The sequence below is a fragment of the Rana temporaria genome, chromosome 13 (assembly GCF_905171775.1).
Source record: "Rana temporaria chromosome 13, aRanTem1.1, whole genome shotgun sequence".
Lineage (NCBI taxonomy): Eukaryota > Metazoa > Chordata > Amphibia > Anura > Ranidae > Rana > Rana temporaria.
In genome coordinates, this window is record NC_053501.1 from 97,205,083 (window position 1) to 97,226,139 (window position 21,057).

Consider the following 21,057-nt stretch of genomic DNA (forward strand, 5'->3'; position numbering starts at 1 on the left):
CCTGCCCACCACATTGTAATATAGCTGGACAAAGTAAGTCATTTATGAACTTGGGGTGCAGAGTTTAACAGGCAGCCCCACCTATCAATTCACTCATTGTGTTCAATGGGGTCGCACGGCAACCAAGAAACCGAATGCTTGGCTTACAGCTGTGACATGGTCCTGCAATGTAACAGTATCTTCAAAAAAATTTAATATGTCCTACTTTTTTCAGAAAACTCCAAGGAAGTGCTTTTGTGTGAACTGGAGAAATAGGACATAAGACAAATTGCCTTGTCAACATGTGTTGGGCAATATTGCTCACCAATGCTTCTTACATTGGTGGTCAGTGGGAAGAATGTTCCTTACATTGGTGATCAGTGGGAAGAATGCTCCTTACATTGGTGGTCAGGAAGAATGCACCTTACATTGGTGATCAGTGGGAAGAAGGTCCCTTACATTGGTGATCAGTGGGAAGAATGTCCCTTACATTGGTGATCAGTGGGAAGAATGTCACTTACATTGGTGATCAGTGGGAAGAATGCACCTTACATTGGTGATCAGTGGGAAGAATGTTCCTTACATTGGAGATCAGTGGGAAGAATATCCCTTACATTGGTGATCAGTGGGAAGAATGTCACTTACATTGGTGATCAGTGGGAAGAATGCACCTTACATTGGTGATCAGTGGGAAGAATGTTCCTTACATTGGTGATCAGTGGGAAGAATATCCCTTACATTGGTGATCAGTGGGAAGAATGTTCCTTACATTGGTGATCAGTGGGAAGAATATCCCTTACATTGGTGATCAGTGGGAAGAATGCTCCTTACATTGGTGATCAGTGGGAAGAATGCTCCTTACATTGGTGTCCAGTGGGAAGAATGCTCCTTAAGCCCCATACACACTATGGGGTAGATTCACAGACAAGATACGACGGCGTATCTCCAGATACGCCGCCGTATCTCTGAGTCCGGCCGGTCGTATCTATGCGCCTGATTTATAGAATCAGTTACGCATAGATATCTATTAGATCCGACTGGCGTAAGTCTCTTACGCCGTCGGGTCGTAACTGCATTTTTCCGCTGACCGCTAGGGGCGTGTATGCTGATTTACGCGTCGAAATATGTAAATCAGCAAGATACGGGAATTCACGAATGTACGCCCGGCGCAGTACATTTACGCCGTTTACGTTAGGCTTTTCCCGGCGTATAGTTACCCCTGCTATATGGTGGCGTAAGTGCGGCGTACCAATGTTAAGTATGGCTGTCGTTCCCGCGTCGAATTTTGAATTTTTTACGTCGTTTGCGTAATTCGTCTGTGAATGGGGCTGGACGTCATTTACGTTCACATCGAAACCTTGCGGCGTTCTTTGTAGCAATGCACACTGGGAAATTCCACGGACGGCGCATGCACCGTTTGGGAAAAACGTCAATTACGTCGGGTCAAGCCTAATTTACATAACACACGCCCACCTCTTCACTATTTGAATTAGGCGGGCTTACGCCGGCCTATTTACGCTACGCCGCCGCAACTTTCTTTTAAGAATACGGCACTTGCCTGTAAAAGTTGAGGAGGCGTAATGTAAATAGGATACGTTACGCCCGCACATAGAAACGCCGATCTACGTGAATCTACCCCTATCAGTTTTCCTGCAGGTTTTTCTCTTCAGGTTTACCAAAACCATGTAGTGCAAGGGCCTGTGTCAGGACCTGGACTTGAATCTGGGACCTCAGCTGTGCCTGGCAATGAACCTTCTCACTGAGCTATCTGAGATGCTGGACAGCGCATTGTCAGATCCTTTCGACAACCCTGCCTTGTACCTTTTATTTCAGCTGAACCTTGAACTTTTTGCTCCTCCCACGAACTTCCTGATATAAGCCATGTCTTTGCACTCTCTCCTTGCCAAAATATTGTGCTATCTACAGCCTGTATCTCGCTCCTGTCTTCCCTGCTGCTGTCCATATTTTCTGCTGCTCGTTATCGATCCTTGGCTTGTTCATCGACTACGCTTCTGCCTGATCCCAACCTGCAAATACTCATTACCGACCTTTTGGCTTGTTTACTGACCACGCTTCTGTTTGATCCTTACCGGCTCATCCGCTACTGGACCCCAGCTTGCTCACCTCCTGGTGGGGCGATCCTGAGGACCGCGACCTGGTACTAACACGCAGCAAAATCCATCTCCACCATCAGGAGCTCTGGTGAACACCTGTTAAGCACTTAGACTCCGCACCTCAGGTGAGCCTGCGTCATCAGCCAGGGTGACCTGTGTGAACATCTGCTCTGCTGCTGTAGCAATTGGCCTCTGAGCCCGACGCCTAATCGTGACAGCCTGCCTGATTGCATACAAATTGAAACTCTTAAGGTTTGACCTCATATTAGATGATTTTGGTAAACCTGAAGAGAAAAACCTGCAGGAAAACTGATAGTGTGTATGGGGCTTTACAGTGGTGGTCAGTGGGAAGAATGATCCCTTAATTGGAGGTCATTTGGAAGAAAGCTCCTTACATTGGTGGTGAGTGGGAAGAATGCTCCTTACATTGGTGATCAGTGGGAAGAATGCTCCTTACATTGGTGGCCAGTGGGAAGAATGCTCCTTACATTGGTGGTCAGTGGGAAGAATGCTCCTTACATTGGTGGTCAGTGGGAAGAATGCTCCTTACATTGGTGATCAGTGGGAAGAATGCTCCTTACATTGGTGGTCAGTGGGAAGAATGCTCCTTACATTGGTGATCAGTTGGAAGAATGCTCCTTACAAGTGGCAGCTGGTGGGTTCTTTTGGGGGGACGGCAAACAAACAACCCCCCCACGGCATGGCGGCAATGAGACATAAACACCCCCCCCCACCGGCTGGCGGCACGTACCCACTCGTGTGGTGTCCTCTCCTCCTGGAGTGCGGGCAGCGGCAGCGGCAGCTCCGGTGTCCACTCCTCCAGCTTTCTCTGCCACTGTGTGTCTCCTTCTGCCAAAGCACTAGGCATCCAATAGGATTGCCTGACGCTTTGGCCATTCGGGAAACAGGTATCACAGACCTGCCTCCTGATTGGCCGGGAGTAACTTTAGTGTGATAATAGCGAAAATGAATTTGCTTATCACACAACAGGGTTTGAGCTGACCCTTTTTTTGAAGCCTGTTAGAGCCTCTGGCATTGGAATCCATTGTCCAGCACCACTGATATGTAGATCATGGGGGCCGGACACATGAATAGGGGAGGCGGTGCCTGTGCGCTCTCTATGGATGGGCCGCCACTGCCCCTTACATTGGTGGTCAGAGGGAAACATGTCCCCATTTAATTGGCGTTCAATTTGAAAAAAAATCTTACGTTGGTGATCAGAGGGAAGAATGATCCCTACAGTGGTGGACATTGGAGAGAATTCTGCTTACATTGGTGGTCAGTGGGAGGAATCCCTCCTTACAGTTAGCTAAAATATAATTGGGGTAAGTAGTTACTTATCCGAAAGGTAGAAATTGATCATTGCCAAAGGAACCCATAGCAACTGCCACAGGAAATTTACATGAGAAAGTCTACTATAGAGTGTCAGTTGAAAAACATTTTTATACTTGCAATGCTTCCTTTACTAGAATGATGTAAAATTCTTTGTACAATCCATTTTTAAGTCAAATAAACATAGTTTAGTGAAAATATCTATGATATTCAATCTACAATGTGAAAATTTGTATCATGTTTGGTGCCAAAATCTCACTTGGAAAAAATGACAAGCACAAAGTTAAGATGCCAACAGCTGTGCTCCATCCTACTGGCTTGTACATTGGGCGGCATGTAAACTAGTTGCTGATCAGCAGAGAAATGATTTTTCATCTGCAATGTGTGCATTAAAATCTAATATAGCACTTGCAAGCCTAGATTTTGAATGCCCAACACATTTCCCATAGCACATAATCAGATTTCAGCCATTACCAAATTAAGCTTTGTTATAGTCCAATTTCTATTATAAATGAGGTGTGATGTATAATAAAAAACGACAACGAGACTGGGTGCTTTGGTAGCATGTTAGTTATGCAGGACTGAAGTCTCGGGCTCAATCGCAACCACAGAGATTATCTGTGTTGCATTTTATCCTGTTTTCACCACCACCTTTCCACAACCCATAGTAATTATATTATGACATACAGTAGTCAATTTATTTGCTGTCTGGAGTGCGTAATTCACAGTTGAATTGAATAATAATAATAATAAATAAATCGGCTAAATTAATTCTAGGTGCATCAATAAAAAAGGTGAGCAAAGCCTTAGGCCCCTTTCACACTGAGGCGGGAGGCGCGGTGGCGCTATACCGTCGGAATTGCCGTGGGATTCGGCCGCTGGCGGTGTGGTATTAACCCCCGCTAGCGGCCGAAAAAGGGTTAATACCACCCGCAATGCGCCTCTGCGGTTTCCCTTTGTTTTAAATGTGAAGGAGCGGTATGGCTTACAGCTGAACTGAGTGGTCAGTGTGTGATGGACCAGGGGGATGGTGTAGTGGGGTTTCTAACTCACCATCCATACACAAGAAGGCAGGCAGTACTGGCCTTCGTTGGGCTTTAGGGAATGGACGGACAATTGGGCCAACCCCGAGTAACCATGCAGCCAAGCAAGCTGCAAAAAAGGGCCCTTGCTCTATGTGTGATAGCAGCAGTCTATCTGCAGAGATACAGCATGCCCCTGAAGAGTCAAACCTAGAAATTTAGCAAAACACATGATTCCTGCTGATTAGAGACCTCTAGATCTGATCTCTGAAGGCCTTGTACACGCGACCGGTCCATCCGATGAGAATGGTCCGACGGACCATTTTCATCGGTTCACCGCTGAAGTGGCCTGATGGTCTGATGGGCGTACACACCATCAGTTCAAAATCCGATCGGGACGTAAAATACACAACACGCTGAAAAAAACGAAGTTCAATGCTTCCAAGCATGCGTCGACTTGATTCTGAGCATGCGCGGGTTTTGAACCGATGCTTTTCTACACTAACCATCGGTTTGGACCGATCGGTCAGCGGTCCATCGGTTCGATTTTAAAGCATGTTTTAAAACTTTGGACCGAAGGACAACAGACCGATGGGCTATACACACGGTCTGTTTGGACCGATGAAATTGAACCTCGGTCCATTCTCATCGGTTTTGTTCGACCGTGTGTACGCGGCCGAAGAGAGACCACTGCTAACACACAGAGAACAAGGGTCCTTCTTTGCAGCATGCTGGCAGGGAACCGGAATTTCTACTCGGGCTGTTTTCTAAAGAACAAACAAACCGTAAAGCCCCGTACACACGATCGGATTTTCCATCGGAAAAACCTTGGATGGTTTTTCCAACGGAATTCTGCTCAAGCTTGGCTTGCATACACACGGTCACACAAAAGTTCTCTGAACTTTCGACCTTCAAGAACGCGGTGACGTACAACACTACGACGAGCCAAGAAAATTAAGTTCAATGCTTCCGAGCATGCGTCGAATTGTTTCCGAGCATGCGCCAACATTTTTCGCATCAGAATTGCTACAGACGATCGTATTTTCCAATATAAATTTTTTCCGTCCGAAAATGAGAGAACCAGTTCTCAATCTTTTGCTGGCGGAAATTCCGACAGCAAAAGTCCGATGGAGCATACACACGGGCGGAATTTTCGTTCAAAAGCTCACATTGGACTTTTGCTGTCGAAATTTCTGATCGTGTGTATGGGGCATAAGACTTTTATTTTGGTGCACTTGAAAAGTACTTAGCTGAATTAAATTGAACGTTCAGTTGAGGTGTAATCTACTTTTAGAATGAATACCTATTTAATAGATCTATGCGTTGCCTCAGTAAATATTTATTTGCATTTTGTTCTGGACCTCAGCTGTCGGGAAGAGTGTCCTATAGGAAAGCATGGTCAGGACTGTGAAGAAACCTGCAACTGTGTGAACGGGGTGCGTTGCTTCCATATCAACGGGGCGTGTCTGTGCGAAGCTGGCTTCTTTGGGGAAAACTGTGAAGACCGAATGTGTGTGGATGGCATGTACGGCATACACTGCAACATGCCCTGCCAGTGTGACCCTCGGCACACTAAGAGGTAACTACATCTACAATGTGCCAACTAAACAGTGTGAAAAGCAATGGGCACAGAATACAGTAATCTACAACAACCAACCAGATAATGGTTTATTGAAATGATGTTTATGTAAGACAGTTTCTTATTGGTTGTAGTACGTTATGGTATAGTACACATTTTAACCACTTAAGCCCCGGACTATTATGCAGGTTAAGGACCTTGCCCCTTTTTGCGATTCGGCACGGCGTCGCTTTAACTGACAATTGTGCGGTCGGGCGACGTGGCTCCCAAACAAAATTGATGTCCTTTTTTTCCCACAAATAGAGCTTTCTTTTGGTGGTATTTGATCACCTCTGCGGTTTTTATTTTTTGCGCTATAAACAAAAATAGAGCGACAATTTTGAAAAGAAATTCAATATTTTGTACTTTTTGCTATAATAAATATCCCCAAAAAAAAATAAAAATAAATGTTGTTTCCTCAGTTTAGGCCAATACGTATTCTTCTACATATTTTTGGTAAAAAATATCGCAATAAGCGCTTATTGATTGGTTTGCGCAAAAGTTATAGCGTCTACAAAATAGGGGATAGTTTTATGGCATTTTTATTAATATTTTTTTTTTTCTACTAATAGCAGCGATTAGCGATTTTTTTATCGTGACTGCAACATTATGGCGGACACATTTTTGGGACCATTGTCATTGATACAGCGATCAGTGCTATAAAAAATGCACTGATTACTGTGAAAATTACAATGGCAGTGAAGGGGTTAACCTCTAGGGGGCACTGTAGGGGTTAAGTGTGCCCTAGTGTGTGATTCTTACTGTAGGGGGGCGTGGCTGGGCCTGTGATGTCACTGATCGTCGTTCCCTATGACAGGGAACAGACGATCTGACAAGCCACTAGGAAGAACAGGGAGAGGTTTGTTTACACTTACTTCTCCCCGTTCTTCAGCTCTGTGACCCGATCACAGGACACCAGCGCCGATTAGGTCCGCGGGTCCCGCGGGCGCGGTCACGGAGCTTCGGACTAGGTCGGGCTGGGTTCTTAAAGGGGACGTACCTGAACGCCCTTGTGCCCAGTCGTGCTATTCTGCCGACGTACATCGGCATGCGGCGGTTCTTAAGTGGTTAATGATTAGGCCAGTTACGTAAAAAAATAAAAGTTAAAGTCAGTAAAATTACTTTAGCTAGGTCCAGGAACTTACACTTTAAATAAAACTCTGTGGGGTTGATTTACTAAAGGCAAATAGACTGCACACTTTGCAAGTGCAGTTGCTCTCATTTCCCCCAGAGCTTGTGGTGAAGTTTTGCTGACTTCCACCTTCAAAAATGCTGTTTTTTCTTTTTTTCCTTGCACCTTATTGGGTATTCTTTACAAAGTGAAGCGTCACATTCGTTAAGCTCTGGAGAAAATGGGCCGGATTCAGATAGATTTCTCTATCTATCTGCCGGCGTAACGCATCTGCGATGCGGTACGCCGCCGTAACTTTGGGCGCAAGTTCCGTATGCAGAAAGAACTTGCGCCCTTAGTTACCGTGGCGTAATGTATGTGTGGCGGCATAAGCCCGCCTAATTCAAATGGGGATGTTGTGGGCGTGTTATATTTAAATTTCACTTGACCCCACGTATTTTACGTTTTTTCTGAACGGCGCATTCGCGCTGTCCGTGAAATATCCCAGTGTGCATTGCTCCAAAATACGCCGCAAGGACGTATTGGATTCGACATGAACGTAAATGACGTCCAGCCCTATTCGCGAACGACTTCCGCAAACGACGTAAAATTTTAAAAAATCGACGCGGAAACGACGGCCATACTTAACATAGGATACGCCGCATATACCCCTCATATAGCAGGGGGTAACTTTCCGCCGGAAAAAGCCTAACGCAAACAACGTAAAAAAAATGCGCCAGGCGGACGTTGGTTTCTGAATCGGCGTATCTACCTAATTAGCATATTCATTGCGTAACTATACGGAAGCGCCACCTAGCGGCCAGCGTAAATATGCAGCCTAAGAAACGACACCAGTCGGATCTTAGGGAAATCTATGCGTAACTGATTCTCTGAATCAGGCGCATAGATACGACGGCCCGCACTCAGAGATACAACGGCGTATCAGGAGATACGCCGTCGTATCTCCTATCTGAATCCGGCCCAATAAGTACAACTGCACTTGTAAAGTGCACAGTCTATTCGCATTTAGGAAATCAACCCCAATATGTGTGTCCTTTTCACTGACAACATACAAAAGACTTGTTATACAAAAAAAAAAACATTGCATAAGGTATCAAATATTATACAGGGATTAAATCGTTCTAGTTTCATACCTACATTCCTAAAATATAATATATAGAATGATACTTTCAAGGTGCTATAGCATATAGGTACATTTATGTATCAATACATAGAATTAATTCTTGTTATATAAAATCATCTATTTTAATACAAAAGGCTAAAATATTAACACCCGTTACATAAAAACAAGGTTCAAATGTGTATTTTTTCTTTTTTTTCTTTATTTGTCTACTCCTTTTGATGGTACCATGGCACAAGGGTCTAGGTCAGGGGTGCCCAACCTTTTGAAGAGCGAGGGCCACTTAAGCGACTTGGTAACCGGTCGCGGGCCACAATGAGCAGAGTGGGTGGATGGGATGTCCGTGTCCACCCACTATAGACTTCTATTATATTCTGCAGGTTTGGTGCACTTTCAGAAAGCTCACCAAACTCGCAGATAATAACAGAAGTGTATGGCTCAGTGCAGGTAACCCGCACCTAAACTGCTCTGCACCTGCGGATCAGTTTGAAAGCAGCCCAGTAACCACTGCAGAACATATTTGCCCATTTATACACTGTGATTTTAGTAATAAAGCTGACCTTTAATAACAGTATTCTATTATTTTCCATTCCAGAACAGGAGGTCGCGGGCCACATCAGAGGGCTCTGCGGGCCACATGTGGCCCCTGCGCAACTGGTTGGGCACCCCGGGTCTAGGTCTACAATAAAGAAAACAATATTCATACAAAACTCATTGAAATGGTTCTTGATATTCCTAAAGGAAGTCAACATGTCCCAATGAAACTGGTGGCCATCCATCCACATACCGTCATGCTACATTGCAAACTGATATCATACAGCTTGATTGCAACCATCTTGCATACTGAATGCATAGTTACATAGTTAGTCCGGTTGAAAAAAGACACAAGTCCATCTAGTTCAACCATAAAAAATAAAATAAAAAATATCGTACAATCCCATATACCCAATTCTATACCCACAGTTGATCCAGAGGAAGGCAAAAAAAAACAGCAGGCATGATCCAATTTGCTACAGCAGGGGGAAAAATTCCTTCCTGATCCCCCGAGAGGCAATCCGATTTACCCTGGATCAACTTTTGCAGCCAAGACAACTAATTAAAAAACCTGTACTATAATAATAACACTAATAAAAATGTTCACCCCACATCTCCTTTGTTCCCAGCTGTCACCCAATGTCTGGAGAATGCACCTGTAAGAGTGGCTGGGCCGGTCTGTTCTGCAATGAGACCTGTCCTCATGGTTACTACGGAACCAATTGCCAGGAGCCGTGTTTGTGCCTCAATGGGGGATCCTGTGATGGTGAGACTGGCTCATGTCAGTGTGCCCCGGGATTTTCAGTAAGTAAGGCAGAAATATATTTTATCCCTAAGATGCTTGCTTGTATACAGTTATAGATATCCTACCATTTGTTTTCTTGATATCTTACTGTACATGTACATAACACTATACTACAACGTAATAAGCTCTTATACTGTGGCATTGTATTTACAGGGAAGTCATTGCTCTATCTACTGTCCTGATGACACCTATGGGGACAAATGTTCTCAGGAATGCAACTGCAAAAACTACTTGGCCTGTTCCCCCATCGATGGAACCTGTGTGTGTAAGGAAGGTAGGCACAGAGTGACAGCTATGATGAAGGCCTCTTGAGCCCCTTAGGGAGAGAGAGCCTTGACTGATGGGGGCATGGCCAGCTACAGGCAAGCCTGTCGCTACAGGACAGGCAAAACAAACAATTGCTTGGGGCCCCCAAGCTGGCATGGGGCCCCCAACTTCCCCTTCCCAGGCTGTAGTGTGGCCGAGCTCCTCTTCCTTCCTCCTGGAGTCCTGTCAGTCCGGCCGGGTACCGTGCGTGGTACAGGAGATTCAATTTCCTGTTCCCGACTGGACTGACAGGAAGTGCACACTGGGTGCTCACTTCCTTTCAGTCCGTCCAGGAACACAGGAAACTGAATCTCCTGTACTGCGCGGTACCCCGCCCGGGAACTATCTGATAGGGGACTAAAGACCCATAATGATAGAACACCGGACTGACAGGAGGAAGAGGAGCTCCGCCATGCTACAGCGGCAGCCTACAGGGAAGAAGGGAAGGTGAGAATAGAAAAACATAGGGACTAGGGAGGGGGGAGGAATAAGTGTAAAAAATTTGTGTAGCGCTAACGTAGGCTTTGCGTGCGGGGGGGGGGGGTGCTGGGGGCCCCCATTTTGCTTGGGGCCCCCAAATTCCTTCAAACGGCTACAGGTCAAGGTGGCGGTCATCCAAGGATTGGTTAATTTGGGGGATGGGATGGGCCTGAGCTCGGGTAAAAGGATCGCCCCAGGGAATTCTGAGTCTTTTCGGTAAACGTGCTTGGAAGAGCTGCCCACCCTCCCGCCCCTTTTTTCTATGGTATGTCACAGCTTGCTGTGGTTTTCTTGACCTTGCCAGCATAAAATGGCTGTAATGGGCCATGCCCTTGATGGAAATTGGAAGTAGGTGGCCTGTCCAGCATTAATGGTAAGGGCAGGCCCCTCCCCCCTTTGGAATTGTGTGCTCACAGTACAACTGTGACTGCCACTGGTTGAAAAATGTTCACGTTATGTTTGGTTTTAATAAAGCTGTGGCCTTGCCCTTTCCAACCTAATGGTTGTAAGCGTGTTTATTTAATAGGGTAAGGGGGCAAGGGGGAAGGTTTATATACATCTATGTTACAGTTAATGGTACCTGGGCTCATTGCGCCTCAGCAGTCATGACTAACATAAAAAACTGCACAGAAAAAGCACAGAAAAATCACATTGTTTACATGCTTCTTGCACAATGTTTTCCCTTTTTTCATAAACCGTTATTATGTAATTTCAATATGTCTTTTAATTCCTAAAAAAAATAACTACTCCAGAAAGTGTCGATTGCCTAGAACAGCCCCTTGCCTATCATAGGCCTCTACCTTTTTGGAAGTGTCTAATTACTCTGTGCTGGCCCAACTCCTCCACTCCTCATCTTCCTATCTCCCTTCATAACCTTCTATGTAGTTGCCAGGGAAGGAGCGAAGAGGAATATTGTGGAATGTCACTTGGGTGATAGCTCTGAGTGTACTGGAGCTGCTGACATCACATCCAAGATGGTGGCGCTCAGCAGCAGTCTCAGGGCTTTTGGATGGCCACACAAGGGAGGCTTTTACAAGTAAATAGCATGCATAAAATACATTAAATGTACTTTTACTCTTATGGGAATATTTTTGTTGGCATGACTGGTCTAGCGACAAGGTTTTTTTTTTTTTAATGCAAAATATACAGCAGGACATGTAAGAAAGATGTAGTGAAGATATAATGTACCAGACAAATGTTATTTTGTTCTAAGCCAACCTTTCTCAACCTTTTCACCACAGAGGAACCATTAAAATAACGTTCCGGTCTTGGGTACCCCTGCTAATAATGACTTTGCATGGGGTCACGCCTCATTTGACCCCATCATTTGACCCCATCATTTGCATGGCGTCACGCCTCATTTGCATGGCTCACGCCCACTTCCACCTACGCCGGCGTACACCTTCGAAACCCAGCGCAGCATTGGGAGCACTGGCTTGGTGAATTCCATGCTTGCCTCTCTGCGCTGGCGAAGCGTACATTATTTGCGCTACGGTGGCGTAATGTGCGCCCGCTCTCTGTGAATCTGGGCCTATATCTACAACTTATGATACATTAGTGTGATGGTCAGTGAGAAGAATGTGGCAGTTGGTAATAATTACCCCCTTATAGAGAGCTAAAAAGATCAATGGTGCCAATGAGAACCTATCTGAGAGGCAAAAACTCAAGGAACCCCTAGAAACCTATGGAGGAACCCCTAGGTTCTGTAGAACCCTGGTTGAGAAACCCTGTCATACATAGGTGATGTAGAGCTCTTATGGCAACTGATTTCACTTTGACCGTTTTTATATTTCTATCATATTTATGATAAATTTTTACTTTATGTCAAGTCAAGAAAAAGAACTGGAAAATTTTGAAGGGTTGCATTGAACTGATTGATTTTTATTTATTTTTTTGATTCGACCTTTCACTGCTTTGTCAGAAAAATCTTTTGATTAAGAGTCGGTTCACACAACCGCGACCTGGGGGGCGACTTGTGTTGTGCGACATGACAAATTACATGGAAGTGAATGAAAGCCATCTTAATGCACACTACTGAAGTCGCTCCGACTTCAGAAAAGGTTCCTGTACTACTTCAAGGCGACTTCTTGTATCCATTGATTTCAATGGAAGCCGCCTACAATTCGGATCCCCTGTCCTAACTGAAGAAACTTTACAGGAAGAGAAACTATTTTTCTCAGGCAAACCCCTCCCTCAGAGCTGATTACTATTTGATTGGCCACTGGCAAAGTCACGTGTCCTGGAGGCGACTTGAAGTCGCCCCAAGTCACGCTGAAGTCGCCGTGCAAAGTCGCGCCCAGAGTCGTGTTGCCCCTGTGTGAACCGGCTCTAAAGATTTCTTGAAAACAGTTTGTCTGTGCAAGTTCACATTTGTCCAGGCCATGGAACGTCTAGTAGCAACTAGTCACATGTTTTATAATGTTGAAGACATTTCGTAGCTTCTCCAAGCCACATCTGCAGTTCATAACTGAAGAAATGGTTGAATAAGCTATGAAATGTCTTCAGCTTTACAGAACGTCTCTAGTTAAATGTGATTAACTACTATTCTGAAAACAGTCATAATTTTGATGATAGTTTGGACTGGATCACAATAAAACATAAACTGTGGACCATTGAAATGTAAATGCCCATTGACATTGTCAAAAAAAAAAAGCTGCATTTATCTACAGATTGTAGTAAGAGATTTGTTATAATATTTTCCCAAATGCAGGCTGGCAGAAGGGTGACTGCTCAATACCTTGCCCAAAAGGAATGTGGGGTTTCAACTGCAACAGGACATGTGAGTGTGTCAATGGGGCCTCCTGTAGTCCAATCACGGGGCAATGCTTCTGCACCTCTGGATGGTTTGGGAAGAAATGTGAGTTACCATGCAAGGTATGTAACAGACTACACAGCTGGATGTTATCAGGTATTTTTATTTAAGCAGTAACTTCAGTCAAGGAAGTTAGGTAATAATGTTAAGTTATTTCGTTATGCAGATTATATATACCTCTATTTTCCTCATCTGACTGGGTGGAATGACTCAGTCTATGAATTTTGGCTGCCAGCAGTTAATAATGTACTCTGGGTGGTGGTTGTTTTCTGTAATCTAAAGTATTGACACCTATAGTCATGGCACCCAACCTTTGGCCATTTTGTACTCGTGAAGCCTTTCGACCCCAGCAACTAGTAACCTCTAGCCTCATGTGACATATCCCCAGTCTTTGACTACTGAGAGACACCAGCGTGTCAATGGTCTTTGATCATGACTTGTAGGATTACCACAATCCCTGAGGCCTCATACTGTACACATGACCGTTTTCCTTGGCAAACTCCATCAAGACAAATGCTGGCAGAGCATTTTTGCAGAGAAAAACGGTCGTGTGCATGTTTTTCGTTGAGAAAACTGTTGTGGATCTCGATGAGAAAAAAAGAGAACATGTTCTCTTTTTTCTCGTCGGGAATCTAAATTTTCTCGTCGGGCTGGTTTTAATGACGAGAAACACATTCGTGTGTATGCTTAGAAACCCGTGCATGCTCAGAATAAAGTATGAGACGGGAACGCACCTTCGGTAAAAGTAGCGTTCGTAATGGAGATAGCACATTCATCACGCTGTAACAGACTGAAAAGCGCGAATCGTCTCTTACCAAACTTTTACTTAACACGCAGTAACATGAGATTAGCAAAAGCAGCCCCAAGGGTTGTGCCAGTGGAGTCGTACGTGTTGTACATCACCGCGTTTGAGAACAACGAGATTTTGTCTTGACATGTGTATGCAAAGAAAGCTTGACAAGATTCTCGACAAGCCTAACAAGAATCTCATCGTGGAAAACTATGTTTCATTACGACGGGATTCTCGGTCGTGTGTACGAGGCCTGACAGTTCCGTGAAGCATTACATATACTGAATTGTATATGTACCCCCTTGATTCTATTAGCAGCCACAGCTGAGGCTTCCTATACCTCCTATGTTGATTCCCACTGACCTACAGGGTTAAAAGCAAGATGCAGACCAAACAGTTCTTAAATATCTAGGCCAGGTCTTTAAAAGATTAGACACCATTCACACTGGTTCACATTATTTCATATTGCAATTAAAGTGGATGTAAACCCTCCATACACCCAGTGAAGTGAACAGCCTCAGATGATACACAGAGATTAACCAAATCTCCCTACATAGGTTTTATATGTATATATTCTGTCTTCACATTTATATACTGTTTAGAAAGTTCAGATTTTGTTAGGAGATTTTTTCTTCCTGGTTATCATCAGAGTGTGATGTCTGGGCATACGGCCAAGATAGCTAAAATTGCTGATTGGAGGAAAGGCACACACCCCCTCTCCTCATGGGCAGAGACTCTCAGAGCTGTTTTGTAATAGGAGCTGCTCTCTGCTGATCTATTTTAAGCAACCTCCTTCGACAAAAGATTCTGGCTGCTTTTTTCAAAAAAGTCTAAAAATATGTCAGGAGTTCTCAGGCTGATAACAGAGGAACCGTTCAGAAGAGAACTATAAGACTTCGCTTGTTGAAAAGAGATAACAAAATACTGCAGATATATGTGCCCAGCTCGAATTTCATGAATCGGTTTACATCCACTTTAATGTGTAAAATATCTACATTGTTGAATTTGTTCATTTGTACTATTAGTATAATGCTGGCTGACTTGAAAAAAATAACGAAACTTGAGGTGTATATTTTTGTAAAAAGCTTATTTATGTGCAGACAACATTGTGTTTGTGAATCAGTAAGTAAGCCAAGCAATTTTTGTGTCTAAATCCAGGCAGGTAGTTTCGGACCTGGATGTAGCCAGCGGTGTGAATGTAAAAATGCAGATGGCTGTGACCCAATGACCGGGAAATGTAGATGCTTAACGGGATGGACTGGTCAGTATATAAGTATATAAATGTATTTATTTTGGTCTATAATATCTATACATACTGGGAGTTGGTTTACTAAAATTGGAGAGTGGAAAGTCTGGTGCAGCTGTGCATGGTAGCCAATAAGCTTCTAGCTTCAGCTTGTTCAGTTAAGCTTTGACAGAAAAAAAAATGGAAGCTGATTGGTTTCTATGCAGAGCTGCACCAGATTTTGCACTCTCCAGTTTTAGAAAATGAACCTCACTGTTAATGTCTCAGCAATTGGATCATTTCATTAATAATGTAATGTCCATGGGAAGATTTCGAAGATGTGTTGGTTACTATGAGCTACATGCTCATGTCCCATAAAAATGTAATCTAGTCCCCAACTTGATGCAAATGCACCTTGTTGCAGGATTGTGATTGCTGTTTGCATATCTACTGATTGCTTTAGAGCTGGCCCTCCTATACCAGGCCTGGGCCCCATGAGCTTAGCAAATTGCCTAGGGGGCTGAGAAAGGATATTTAAATACCTTTGGGCACAGGCACAGTAATCCTACAGACCGGTCTGCCAACAATTAGAAAAAGTTCCCCATTCTTCATCAGTTTAGCACCAGGGGCTGGGGACAGAGAGGAGACTATGGACTAATTTTCAGATGTGGGGGGTGTATAGTAATAAGGGGGCGCTAATAGTAAGTGATAAATAAATTCCAAATTCTAGCGTGAGACAATATGTTAACTATAAGGTCAACAATACAATACTGATTTAAAGTGCAAGTGCTTATATGATAACAACATCACAAAATAGGTGCAGCAATGGTCACTAAATGATAAGCAATTGGTAAGTCCATGCATCAAATGGTTAACTTGAGAGTAGACACCATCACCACGGAACAGATATCAAACTGGTAACACCCGGTGAGAGGTAAGTGCCTACTTACCAGACGACCATGACCCTTCGTTTTAAAAAAAGGATCAGGTGGAGCTTTATTACAGTTGGTGGCCTAAGGTCTGTATTGGTACCTTGATGGGACTGGCCAGGAATAGACTCCAACAGAAGAAATTACCATGGATAAAATGAAGAAAAACGGGCCATAGTGAAGTTCCGCGATTTATTGTAAAACAGATAAAAAAAAAAGCCAAATGGCTGCTTACTTGTGCAAGTGCAGAGACCTTGGCACTAAGGAATCAAGCGTGTTACAGCTAGATATGACGTGGAGCACCAGCTGCACTGTGTCTTACTCTCGTGGGTAGGTGTAGCGTGCGTTCCACCGCCCCTCTGTGCCAAATCTGGAAGTAGCTGAACGTGACCAGGAACACCTCGACGTACGTTTCATCTATTTTCCTGACGACATCAATAGATGAAACGTACGTCGAGGCATTCCTAGTCACGTTCAGCTACTTCCGGTCTACTTTCAAGGTCTCGGCACTTGCACAAGTAAGCAGCCATATGGCTTTTGTTTTTAATCTGTTTTACAATAAATCGCGGACCTTCACTATGGCCCGTTTTTCTTCATTTTATCCATGGTAATTTCTTCTGTTGGAGTCCATTCCTGGCCAGTCCCATCCAGGTACCAGTACAGACCTTAGGCCACCAACTGTACTAAAGCTCCACCTGATCCTTTTTTTAAAACAAAGGGTCATGGTGGTCTGGTAAGTATGCACTTACCTTTCACCGGGTGTCACCAGTTTGATCTCTGTTCCGTGGTGATGGTGTCTACTCTCAAGTTAACCATTTGATGCATGGACTTACCAATTGCTTATCATTTAGTGACCATTGCTGCATTTTTTGGACCTGTTTGCACCTATTTTTTGATGTTGTTATCATATAACAGTGATGGCGAACCTTGGCACCCCAGATGTTTTGGAACTACATTTCCCATAATGCTCAACCACACTGCAGGGTGCATGAGCATCATGGGAAATGTTGTTCCATAACATCTGGGTTGCCAAGGTTCGCCATCATTGTCATATAAGCACTTGCACTTTAAATCAGTATTGTATTGTTGACCTTATAGTTAACATATTGTCTCACGCTAGAATTTGGAATTTATTTATCACTTACTATTAGCGCCCCCTTATTACTATACACCCCCCATATTGCTAAAGTTGTTTTCACACCACTTTAAGGGAGCAGCTTCCTTAATATATTTTACATTACCATAGCGCGGAGTTCTCTATTTACTCTCGACTCATTTTCAGAAGCAGGTGGCGTAATTATTCAAGCCACAACTTCCACCATTAACATTAAAGACCTGCATACGGGGGCCCCTCTCTATTCCTGGCCCCAGTTCCTGATCTGATGTTATTTAATTGCTGGGAGATGAGGCTTGTGTGTGCAAAATAAGGTATTTAAAGTCCTCTTTCTGTGTGAGTTGGGGGCTGTCAGGGTTGCCAACTATCAGCCAATTTACGAGCAGTTTGTAAAATCCCAATTTTTTGCGTAAATTACGGATTTTAGAAACTGTTTGTAAGTTTACTGACAGTTGGTCAGTACACCTGGAAGATGTACTAGTAGTAGGTATCAGGTGTGCCAACAGTGTCTGTCTCGAGGGGCAGAATTCAGCCTGATCATTCCATACCCAAGTGGGGAGGCTTCCAGGAAGAATGGCATGTCCCTGCACTTTCCCTACTCATCTGAACCTCTTCCTGACACTAAGCACTGTTCCTGACAGATGGGTAACTTGTCCCTACTCTATCCACACACCAATAGCCAGATTCAGGTACGGCGGCGCATCTTTCTGGCGGCGTAGCGTATCGTATTTACGCTACGCCGCCATACTTCAGAGAGGCAAGTGCTGTATTCACAAAGCACTTGCCTCTTAAGTTACGGCGGCGTAGCGTAAATGGGGCCGGCGTAAGCGCGCCTAATTCAAATGAGGATGAGAGGGCGTGTTTATGTAAATGGGTGGTGACCCGACGTGATTGACGTTTTTTACGAACGGCGCATGTGCCGTCTGTGTACATATCCCAGTGTGCATTGCTCCAAAGTACGCCGCAAGGACATATTGGTTTCGACGTGAACGTAAATTACGTCCAGCCCCATTCACGGACGACTTACGCAAACGACGTAAAATTTTCAAATTTCGACGCGGGAACGACGGCCATACTTAACATTGATGCCTAACTTTACGCCGGAAAAAAACATACGTAAACAACATAAAAAAAATGCACCGGGCACACGTACGTTCGTGAATCGGCGTATCTAATCATTTACATATTCTACGCCAAACTCAACGGAAGCGCCACCTAGCGGCCAGCGGGAAAATTGCACAATAAGATACGACGGCGTAGGAGACTTACGCCGCTCGTATCTTAGCCTAATTTAAGCGTATCTGGTTTCCAGAATACGCTAAAATTAACGCCGGGGTAGATTCAGAGTTATGCCGGCGTAAATCTTTCTGAATCCAGCAACAAATGTGCGCCAAACCCAGGAGTCAGGTAAATAGACTCTGCCTGACCAAGGTAGCCACCAAGGTCACATGGGATGCCAGCATCCAATCAGATGCTGCTTCTCTGTGGTGGAGGAGATCATAAAGGAAAGAGGTTAATCTCAAATTACTCCTCCACCTGTATTGTCGATACAGATGAGCACCACCAAAATTAACTGCACCTCCTACAAGTGTTCTACACAAAGCCCTACACAAAGCCCTGACTTCAACTCTATTGAACACCACTACAATGACCCGCAACATTGGTTTGCAAACTCATGGGCACACATTCAAACAAATATACTCCAAAGTCTTGTAGAAAATCTTCCCAGAAAGGTGGAGGCTGTTATAACCTCAAGGGGGCCCATAGTTTTGAATTGGATATCCAAAAAAAGCTCATATAAGTGTGATGGTCAAGAGTGCAGAAACGTTTGTGCAGAAACTGTTTGCCATATAGTGTAACACACCATAGCTAGTTTTCATAACCCCGTTTGTCAGAATACAGTGGCCTTTTGATCAGAAAAAATAAAACAGGTCACAAGGCATAGATTAGTCCATGTACATTTCCAGCCTCAATAGTTTTTATTGAATTTTATAAAACAGTTGACAGCGATGCAACTCATGGGCACAATATCAGGATGCATGTTAAAGTAAAAGTTGCAAAGTGAGAGAATGAAGAAGATAGATGAAATTCCATCATATTCCTGAACACAAGTTGGAGGAAAAAAAAGAGTAAATCAAAAATTTTGTCCATTAGCCAAAGATATCCCAAAAAGGGGGACACAAGCAGAAGTGGCAAATTGGGAGTAATATAATTTCAATTTTTATTGTTTGCACTGTATTGTAATTGAAGTACATCACTGTACTATGGCACTGTATTCTGCACCCTTGAAAAGAAGAAAAAGATGTCATCACAAATAATCTACTAAAGTAATATTTGTAGAAAGAAAAAAGAAACTTCAGGCAGATCCTTATTCTGCACTATAAGAGCACAAGCTGGAACTTCTCAAGGGGGATATGCAAGGGTGTCAATGAGAAGTCATTTTATTTTATTATTATGTAAAGTAGTTAAAAAAAAAAAAATATGATCTGTGTTGAAAATTAAAGACTGGGGCCCAGATTCTCAAAAGAGATACGCCGTCGTATCTCTGAGTTGCGCCGTCGTATCTATGCGCCCGATTCTTAGAATCAGTTACGCTTAGATATCCATTAGATCCGACAGGCGTAAGTCTCTTACGCCGTCGGATCTAAACTGCATTTTTTTTTTACCGCTAGGTGGCGCTTACGTCGAATTCCGCATTGAGAATGCAAATTAGCTAGATACGCGAATTCCCGAATGTAAGCGCGGCCGACGCAGTAAAGTTACAACGTTTACGTTAGGCTTTTACCGGCGTTGCCCCTGCTATATGGTGGCGCAGCCAATGTTAAGTATGGCCGTCGTTCCCGCGTCGAAATTTGAAAAAGTTACGTCGTCTGCGTAAGTCGTCCGTGAATGGGGCTGGACGTCATTTACGTTCACGTCGAAACCAATGACGTCCTTGCGGCGTACTTTGGAGCAATGCACACTGGGAAATTCCACGGACGGCGCATGCGCCGTTCCGAAAAAACATCAATCACGTCGGGTCACAGTAGTTTTGCATAAAACACGCCCCCCTGATCCAAATTTGAATTAGGCGGGCTTACGCCGGCCAATTTACGCTACGCCGCCGCAACTTACGGAGCAAGTGCTTTGAGAATACAGCACTTGCCCGTGTAAGTTGCGGAGGCGTAACGTAAATCAGATACGTTACGCCCTCACAATTTTACGCGGCTCTACGTGAATCTGCCCCTGGAAGTTTTCTTCTAAAGTGGAACTATAATCTGTGCTTTTGTTCCCAGTATGTTTGAGATATGAAAACTGCTTGTGAGCAGGCGCAGTCTACTGACAGGCTGACCCCCCACCCCTTCGAACCTCTGTAGCTATGCTGGCAGCACTCATATATCCTTTTCCCAAAGACAACCTCTGGCCTTGAAGCTGAGCATGTGCACTCAACTTCTTTGGTCGACCATGGCGAGGCCTGTTCTGAGTGGAACCTGTCCTGTTAAACCTGTGCATGGTCTTGTGCTGCAGCTCAGTTTCAGGGTTTTCCAATCTTCTTATAGCTTAGGCCATCTTTATGTAGAGCAATAATTCCTTTTTTTATATCTTTAGAGAGTTCTTTGCCATGAGGTGCCATGTTGAACTTCCAGTGACCAATATGAGAGAATGAGAGCGATAAAACCAAATTTAACACACCTGCTCCCCATTCACACCTGAAACCTTGTAACCCTAAAGAGTCACATGAGATCAGGGAGGAAAATGGCTAATT

General features: G+C 44.1%; 1 protein-coding gene across 2 annotated transcripts in view; it reads left to right on the plus strand.

The window, feature by feature from the left end:
- Positions 1-21,057, plus strand: part of LOC120920885 (multiple epidermal growth factor-like domains protein 10) — a 221,048-nt gene that overhangs the window by 132,356 nt on the left and 67,635 nt on the right. For both annotated transcript variants that reach the window (XM_040333275.1, XM_040333274.1), the window contains exons 9-13: positions 5,814-6,026; positions 9,481-9,655; positions 9,810-9,930; positions 13,153-13,316; positions 15,203-15,305. In XM_040333275.1, coding sequence (XP_040189209.1) covers positions 5,814-6,026; positions 9,481-9,655; positions 9,810-9,930; positions 13,153-13,316; positions 15,203-15,305 — 776 coding nt within the window. The remainder of the gene's footprint in view (positions 1-5,813; positions 6,027-9,480; positions 9,656-9,809; positions 9,931-13,152; positions 13,317-15,202; positions 15,306-21,057) is intronic.